Raw genomic sequence first — 9916 nt, forward strand, 5'->3', positions numbered from 1 at the left:
CACTGAATGTTTTGTTGGGATTAAAAACAATTTTAATAATTAAAGTCACTGCAGTTTACGTGTCATAAAATAATATGATTGATTGACAGATTTCAAATAACTTTCAACAGACATCAAAAATACTTTCTCATAAAATGGACTAGGGAATTCTCACTTGGAGTTCAAATTAGTTGTTTCTAAATATACTTAAAATTTGAAATAAAACCAAAGTTACATTGACAGGGGAAGCTCTTTAAATGTGCCACCATGAAAGGATTTTTCTCTCTCGTTGTAATGGTCTGTGTATTATTTAATCGACATTACCGTGTTTTGAGTTTTCCTCCTCAGAATATTCCAGGAGAATACAAATCAAAGTCGCATCTTACAATAAATATATACGGGATATACCTTTCGACGTATAATTTTTTATTGAGGCATAATCTTGTTAACAGTACAGGGCGAACACCGAGCGAAGCATTAAATGAGTTCTTTGGAAAAGGTAAGGACAATTTCAAAATTATATCGTGTTCCTTTGACTCTCCAAAAGGCAATCAAACTAATACCTTTATACTCAAATTTTAGTTTTCCTTTAATTGATGAAGACGCCAGTTTTTCATCTGAACCGTTCTTTATAATCTGATATGAGTCGGAGTAAAATTTACATGTGCATGTTATACTACATTTAAAAATTGATGACTGTGGAATCATATTGTTTTAAAACATATGTTTATGGAATGTTTAATTAATCTCATTACAGACAGAGACTCTCAGACCCACTTCATTCAGAATATTTTTGCCATTACCAATTATCAAAACGAGATTCAAAGAGAGTTGGCCGATAAAGCATATTACCACGTTAATGGGGAGCAGATATTCCTGGGTAACATCGCAGTTTGTATGACAAAGTATAGAACAGGCAGTTTTTTTGCACCAGTTTAATAGAGAAATAGAAGGCTAAGTAAACATGTTAAAGATCAGTATTAATTTGGTATTTGCTTCCATAAACGTATCATTTATCCCATCTTTGGGTCTATCTCCTTAAATTATATTTTAATATTTTACAATTGGGTAAAGAGATGCAAAATTAATTAATTATTACGATTTTGTAAATTAAGCATCTACCTTCATCAATTCAACTAAAAAGTTGAACAATATATAAATTGCGTAAAGACAAAAACATCACTTAACCCAGTTTGAAATATATTCAGGGGATTGCCTTTTAAATCTTTTGCAGGAAATCTAATATTTTCAGGGATATATAGATATATATATATATATATATATATATATATATATATATATATATATATATATATATATATATATATATATACATAATATAACATTCACATCTAACATAATACATTCATTTCATAACAATATATACATTCACGTGTTCGTGATCGTAATACTATCTAGCTACTGCTAATGATTCTCTCAATAAAATATATACAGATTAGAAAATTGGATTGAATTGAACATGACGGTGAATAATTCATTAAATGTATTAAATTTGCGTGTTCCTAAATAAATTATATAGTTTATCGATTTCGGTCGATCATGAAATTTAAAACCTCTCTTGTCCTTGTTCTTTGTTTGCTCTGGAATTTTTCTTTAAACATCTAGAACATGCTTTTGGAAAGACTTGTGACTAACTTTACAACCAGGAAGGTTTTTCTTTATCGAACAAACAAGCGCAACACAGAAATTTAATGCAAGTATCGAGACAACGTTTTATGATTGGTCGATAATTCTCCTGTTGTTTTTCTGTCTCAGTGCTAAAGCGAAAATATTTCTTTGGTTATTCAAATAATCAGATCAACCAAGAACATAGGACGTTTTCGACTAACAAAGAAAACAAATGAAGATCTTGTACATTATAAATCCCTTTTCGGAAGTAAATCGCCCCCGTTATTTACGAGCAAAAAGTGATCACTGTTTAATCTAAAGATTATCATTCAAAATGTAAATAACAATCCTTAGTCATTTCATTTTTTGAAATATTGCTTTAAAAGCTTTAAACGTATGAATTTCTTTATGTATATAGTTTGTACGTGATGTGTTTTTTCATACATTGTTTCTTCATGTTTTTAAAATAAAACAGCTTGTATTCCTAATTTTTCAGCTCATAATCACGTGCGGTCTTTAAGGAAATCTTTGATAGACCTTTCAAAATCAGCATCTACAGCAGACATTGAAATACTGAGGGAACGAATAGGACATTGTCTCTATACAATCCAGCAGTTCTACAGTAATACTAACTGGGTAGAGCTAAAGGGTGACGCTATTCTAAAGGAGTTCGGTAAGATTTAAATAGAACATTAATGAATATAAACGAATCAAGAAGATATCGTACATGTATGTAAGTCATCTCACTTCAACTTGGAGAGACTACATTATGCACGGAAAGTATTACGAAAGAAAGAACAACAAATAACATTTTGAACATGGGTAGGTCCGACAAAATTGAAAAAAATAATATTTACATGTACATTTCAACTTTTATTCACGTCTCTATATGAGTGAAAAATCAATTTTTCAATTAGTCGATGATATTAAACCCTGTGACTTTTCCATACTTTAAACAACTTTATTACTTACGAAAAATTGAAAATTAATTTTTAAATAGACAACTGCTTTTTTGATAAAAACGAAACTCGGGAAAAAACGGACTGATTCTGCTCACAAGTACTCTGATATCAAAAGAAAAAGGATGCTGCAGCTCCTCAATGACAGCAATTATTTTATCTTCGAAGGCCACTCCCCCCCCCCCCCCACCCCCCAAAAAAAATTGGAATTGTGATGGACACTAATTGTGCTCACTTAATAATCGACCTGTTTATATTGATATGAAGTAAAATTAATTGGAAAACTACACAAGATGGAAAACTATCTGTGGCCTTGTTTCATAATTCAGATATATCGACGATGTTTTACCATTTAATAGTTATTTTTAGTGTATGTCGACTCGATATAACCCAGTGAACTTGAAATAAAAGCGACACAGAGTCAGCTGTCACATTTTTTTTTAATATTTGGATGTTTAACTGACTAAAGACAATTTAGGCCAATTTACAACAAATAAAATAGTATGACAAATAATATGACCAGTTTTTCCATCGCCAACTTTGCCTTTTTTATGTAAAAATATTCCCTTATCACCTGCTTATGATGATCATGACTCCCAGCTCATTCACTTCACAGATGAGACATAGCAGATGTGACTGGTCAGCATGGAATGTTCTCTATTGTCACTCTCCTGACAAAAATTAGGGGGGGGGGGTCATGTTTAGATTTTGTTCATTGCAGCCCGGAGGACCGGGTGCTCTATACATATAAGTTTAAGTTTTAAAGTATGGGGATTGAGGTGGGAGAAGTTATTCAGAATTGAAGGTTAACTAAACATTAAAAAAGATTATCAGAATGTTCTTTTCCGTTACAAATTACGATTTACAAAATATACGTGCTTCCATGAAGTACATCTTTAAATATATAATATGTTTTTCATATTTAATATATAAAGTTGCTTCTCATTTACTATCAAAAAACGACAGGTCCCTTTTTTTAAAAACATTAAAATTTACTTTTCGCATAAAAACGTACGTTACACAGTTTTTGTTTTATAGTCATTAAGTCAAATATATTTTTGGTGATAGGTGATCCATGTGACTGATTTTAATTTATATTTTATGCAGCCAACAGTTACATAAAGAATTGATGAAATTTAAAAGTGTATCGTTTTTATTTAATTTTAATCAAACTAAAGCTTTCCGTAAATTTTCTCCATCATAGTCTCAATCATTCAGACGCATGTCTTTATCAACAAATCGAAGCGGTTTGATGATCAAGAGTAATTTCCATGGTTTAATTCATATTTTTCCCGGGCGACAATTGATGGCTACATCAATGTTTTTTTTTGTTATATATATTGTATATCTGTGTGTGTAGCACATGATCTCGTTTGGAACCTTAAATTGTTTACCTTGTTAATACTTTTCTATTTTAAAATTTTCTTTAAAAATCAATTCTTTAACCTTCAAACAATTTTTATATACTATTTAAGGTATAAAAGAAGTACTACCTGAGGTTGTAAATGCTTTCTCAGAAGACACTTGTTACAACTGTCCTACAGATTTGGAAAGGTTTTTATATTTTAACTTATTCTTCCTGAAAAGTATTCATAAAGTACTGAAGGATAGAGTTGACAGTTGAAAATATTTTTACAAAGTCAGTGTATAAGATACTTAATCGTAAGAACTAGATAAGTCGTAAATAAGTCAAAAAATTGTAAATTCTGAATATTGATCGTTGTTCAACGTACCAAGATTTCGAACGACTTAAGCTAGCAAATTGTATAGACGACATATACCTAAGTCATTACTGTTTCATGACGTACACTTGCTTTTGTATCGACTTGGGTCAGTCGCGGCGCGGCTAAGATTCGAACAAATAATTGATAAAGACTGGTTTTGAAAACAAAATATAAAGAAAATAATACTCAGTGAATGAGATAAGTAAACGATCAACATTCAACACGATCTTTCTGTAACATGATGGAAAAGAACCAGGCATAACGTAACAAAACGAACAGCAAAAAAGCTCAAAAATCCGTTCAAATTATACAATTCAGGGGCAACAGGGACCTCTAAAACATCAGAGGGCGGGGGATCAGGTGCCATGGAGAAGTGTGTATCCCACTGGCTACAGTTCACACCTGTCATCATGTGCTCCTTGTTTTCATCGGGAAAACACTGGAAAATCCGTTTGCAATACAGTGTGTAAATGGCCTAAACACTAATATGAATAACGACCATCGAAATTTGAATACTAGTAAATTAAAGATTGTAGCTACCGACAAGGACATTGTATCGGCCATAGAAATTGCGAAAAAATGACTTAAAAGAGACTCTTAATATTGTTTTATCAATTTGTCAAGCTTGTCAAATTCTTACCTCGTCTCAGAAAATAATCACTTTAGGTACATCTTACTTATTTGTAATGAGACTTGCATATTATTGATAGATTAAAGTGCAATTCTTTTACAAGTATGCGAGGTATGTTGTCCCGTTCCACCAAAATAAAAAGAAAAGATCAGCGATGCTCCGTTTTGCGTGTCCTTGTTTTGTCTGCGACATAACAATAATACAATATCGTTTTTCGACTTGTTGTTAGTTAGAATACGATTTGTATAACAAATATATATTATTTGATATATTTAAATACATGTTTCTTTTACGAGTTTAACACACATTCTTATTGACGTTTGCTTGGGTTTTGTTCTCAAAATAATTAATATGATGCAATACTAAGGTTCAGAATTGTGATTAAACTAAGAAACTTTTTTTTTTAAATAAAAAATGAAGCATTCAAAATGGAATGTGCATCAACAATACCATAACAACTAAATTAACCAGTGGATACAGAGCTGGACAAGATGTATCCAAACCGCTCAAAAGTGAAGGGCAGACAGGAAAATGTAGTCACGGTTCGCAGGATGACACAACCCGACTGAAGACAGCCACGGGTGGTATTTATAAGGGGAGATCAGCCGCTGCACATGCTCCTCACTTCCACTTGCACGAACAAGCTTTTGAGGCCGCCAAACAAGCCTCTGTTTATTTTTTATCAGATGGAGGTATTCTACTTTTTATAACAGACAAAAATAAAGCATCAAACGCAAAGTTTTTAATAAAAATCATTTTGAATATTATTGTGATGCTTGTAAAAATTATAGTTAAAATTCCCTATAAAAAGAAGAAATGTTCATCTAATTTCAAAGTGTGTCCCAAAACATTTCACAACATATTAGTTAACTCAGATTTTATAAATAATTAAATTCAAACAATGTTATTTCAAAATTCATACCAAAGCTTTTTGTGTGACACTGGGGGAACATATGTTTATTAACAAAAAAAGACAAAAATGCTTATTTTCCATCAATTTCTGAGCGATTTACAACTGAAACATATTTTATTGATATATTTATGTTTTATTTATTTGCCGAAAACGTAAGAAAAGATATAAGGAACATTTAATCATATCCAAGGCTATTTCAAAAAATGGTGATGCTTGAAACTCCGATTTCAATGGAAAATATCGTCTACCCCCCTTTTTTCAAGACCTGGAATTGTGGATAACTTACTGTTTAGCGCATTTATTAAGACAAATCGCCAGTTACCATTGAACTGTTCTTTGTATTAAACAAAGATTTTATGGTTAAATTGCTATTTATTAAATGGTTCCAGAATGTAGACAGGAATCGAGAGTTAGCGTGCTTATTTCTGAACATTTTTGTATGTAAAACTTCAAGGTAAAAAAAATCATAGTATATTTAAAAAGGTCTTGTAACAGATAAAACACATCTGTACTATGAAAGCCCTATCTCTTCTCATTCAAACGTTATGGCCGATTTAAAGTAATGTTTATTTTTCTTAAAAGTAGGTCAAACTACAAGGTCACAGGGTCAAAAATCAGTGTATTTAGAAAAGTCTTGTCAGAGGCATTACACATGTTTTATATAAAAGCCCTATCTCTACCCATTCAAAAGTCATGATCAAAGTTTTTAAAAAGTAGGTCAAACTTCAAGGTCACGAGGTCATAGTGTATTTAGATAGTTCTAATCACAGGGGCCTGTAACATACTGTGTGAATTTGATTTTACGTAATCACTATATGTATACAAAAAGAGAAAGGGAGACAACGTGAGCTCGAATTTACACAGGGTCGATCTCGGAAATGACTCGTGTTTTCAATAAAATACCTTGCAGTTAGTGAAATAACGTCTGGGATCATTCAGTAATAATCACTCTTTAATAAAAATACCATCGCGGTCATTTAAGAATCGTGTAAGTTGTGTTTTGCAGATCCGATATCCTGTCATGCAAGTGATGTAGTTTAAGTCGTCCACTAAATTCGCTAAACATTGCATTCAATATTTAACGCGAGATATGATTGGTCAATGGTGCTTTTCTAGAACAGATCTGACCAATCACGCTCCGCCTTTTACCAATCATGGGTTTTTCCAAAATGTCGTCTGTTCTGGGCTCGAGCATCTCTGTGAACGAAAAAAGCTACCGTATTTATTCAAATCGGAGATGTTGTACCTTTTAATTGCAATTAACAAAAGAAAAAGATGATTTTCGTGAACGCTGGATCTTTACTTTGTGTTTTCCATCTCCGGAAAGACTTCAAAACTGGAGAAAATGTGCGAATTTTGCCTCGTTTTAGTGGACAACTTAAAGTACATCGACTCGCACAACGGGATATCGAGTTAGTATTACCCAACTTAAACGCTATAAAAAATAACGAGGTTTCTGTTTTATTAAAGAATATTTATTGTAGTATTATTTCTAGTTATAATTTAATTGGCTACGTACTTTTTTCTATGAAATACGAAATATTTCCGAGATCGACCCTGTGTAAATTCGGGCTGACGTTGTTTCCCTTTCCTTTTTTGTTTGTATATATATAGTGATTACGTAAAATCATAAACAGTATGTTACCGGCCCCTGTGGTTCTAATTGTCACAGATAAAACACATCTGTCATATGAAAGCCCTATCTCTTCTCATTCAAACGTTATGGCCAATTTAAAGTAATTAATTTTTTTTAAAGTAGGTCTCATTTCAAGCTCAAGGTCATGGGGTCAAAAGTCCTCTACTATTTAGAAAGGTCTTGTCACAGCCAATATACAGGTATGACATGAATGCAACATCTTGACTCACTCGCCCCGTGGGGATTTGGGTTAGAATAGGTCCTCAGTACCCCTTGCTTGTCGTAAAAGGCGACTAAATGGGGCGGTCATTCGGATGAGACCGTATAAACCGAGGGCCCGTGTCACAGCAGGTGTGGCACGATAAAGATCCCTCCCTGCTCAAAGGCCATAAGTGCCGAGCATAGGCCTAAATTTGCAGCCCTTCACCGGCAATGGTGACGTCTCCATATCAGTGAAATATTCTGGAGAGGGACGTTAAACAGTATATAATCAATCAATCAATCTTTACTCACTCAAAAGAAATGGCCAAGTTTAAAGTTTTTGAAAAGTAGGTCGAAGTTCAAGGTCACAAGGTCCAAATTCATGGTGTTTTCAGAAAGGTTTTGTCACAGGTATTATACATGTATAATAAGATAGCCCTATCTCTTTTAATTTAAAAGATATGACGAAGGTTAAAGTTTTTGTTACAGACAGAACTACAGACTGACAGACGAATGAGATTTAATGTCCCCTCGTTTTCGCAAAAGCAGGGGACAAAACTATGTACATTGTATCGTCGCAACTTGCATCTGACTTTTTCTAATTGAAGATGACGGCCTTTTCAACATGCTAGGAAATCACCTATCCACAGAGATATTCCAGATCAAATCAAATACTGGAAATAAAGAAATAAAAGACTATTCAATTGCTTTTATCGTCGACGTTACTGGATCAATGGCTGACAATATAGACGGAGTAAAGAGAGGAACAACGTCATTCGTGAACGCTATAAAGACATCAGAAAATGTGCCAGAAAAATATATTCTCGTAACATTCAGTGATCCAGGTTTGCGAGAAATTTACATTAAATATGCACATATCTATATATTCAAAACATTCCGTTTCATTTTTCAAACTCAAATTCTTCTACGGCTTTGGAATTTTTTTTCTAGTACAAATTCAAAAAATGAAAAAAAGAATGTTATTTATAAATTTTAATTTTTAGTCGATCTTGAAACAAGCCGAGTAACAGCTGATGCAGACGAAATGATTGACTGGTTAAGCAAACTCTCTGTTAGTGGTGGAGCGGACTGTCCCGAATACAGTCTGTCTGGTTTATTAACAGGTAGCTTCATCTTTTTGTACGTTTATTTCTAACTGTTGTGTGATGTCCTTAAGCATAATTTTACAATTTATCTTAATTTTAGCTAATTAATTATTCAAACAAAGATAAAAGTAAACAAATGAATGCCCTGTCAAACACGTAAGGCCATCTTTAAAAAAAATGTTTGGTTGCCCTCTCTCGACCGACTAACTAAAATTGGTCCGACTCAAAACTTTTTTTCATTTTAGGACACTTAATTTTTTTTCTCTTATTAGTCCCTTTATCCCACCAACAAGTACATGTATGTTCAATTTTTCTGGGAAATTTTTTTTCTAACCCCAGCCACTGACACAATAATTTTACCTTTAATCGGGAGAGGCCAAGCAAACATTTTTTAAAGGATGGCCTTGTTCTATTTTATTCTTCTGTGGATCCTTTAAATTGCCTATTATACAGCTGTTTTACATGCATTTAACTTATATGGCCGTGAAAGCCATTTTTGCCTCTTTTCAAAAACAAATAGACTTTCAATAGTAATATACATAAAAAAAATATCTTTTTAATATGCTTCTTATAATTATGTCTTTTAGGTTTAAACGATGTTTTTAGAATTTACTTTTAAAATTAATTAATTCATTTTTGTAGGGGCAACTCTGTCTAATAAAAACTCACCCGTTTACATTTATACGGACGCGCCTCCTAAAGACCCTGAAAAAGAAGCTGAGGTTATAAATATTCTACTGGAAAAGAACATAACAGCAAAATTTCGTCTGCGCAATGAATGTGGTCGACGACGACGTGCAATAGGTTTGATTTTCTAGAATACATTGAATTGATATATTAGCTTTTACTAACAAGAGACAAAAAAAAAGGAAATGTATATTAGTAGTATAAGGAGCCTAGATAGGGGAAGATTCTGATTGGCTGAGAGAAATCACGTGATCAATTTTGATTGGTGGAGGGGATAGGTGGGTCAACTGAGTGCAGTCCTAACCCTAACCCCTCTAACCCTAGCCCCCTAACCCTAACCCTAGCCCCTTAACCCTAACTAACCCTAACCCTAACTATCCCTAACCCTACTAACCCTAACCCTATCCCCCTAGCCCTAACTAACCATAACCCCCTAGCCCTAACTAACCCT

General features: G+C 33.1%; 1 protein-coding gene across 1 annotated transcript; it reads left to right on the forward strand.

Moving 5' to 3' along the window:
* The first annotated feature begins 227 nt into the window (after positions 1-227).
* Positions 228-9596, forward strand: LOC134228838 (von Willebrand factor A domain-containing protein 7-like). The gene is made up of 8 exons (XM_062710537.1): positions 228-478; positions 737-859; positions 2105-2281; positions 4043-4121; positions 5343-5614; positions 8281-8517; positions 8677-8796; positions 9421-9596. Exons 1-8 carry the CDS (start codon positions 247-249, stop codon positions 9594-9596), a joined length of 1416 nt encoding a protein of 471 aa, XP_062566521.1. The 5' UTR covers positions 228-246.
* Positions 9597-9916: the final 320 nt, after the last annotated feature.

Source organism: Saccostrea cucullata, unplaced genomic scaffold (genome assembly GCF_032062105.1).
Source record: "Saccostrea cucullata isolate Sc308-1 unplaced genomic scaffold, CSIRO_AGI_Scuc_v1 ctg15037, whole genome shotgun sequence".
Taxonomy (NCBI): Eukaryota; Metazoa; Mollusca; class Bivalvia; order Ostreida; family Ostreidae; genus Saccostrea; species Saccostrea cuccullata.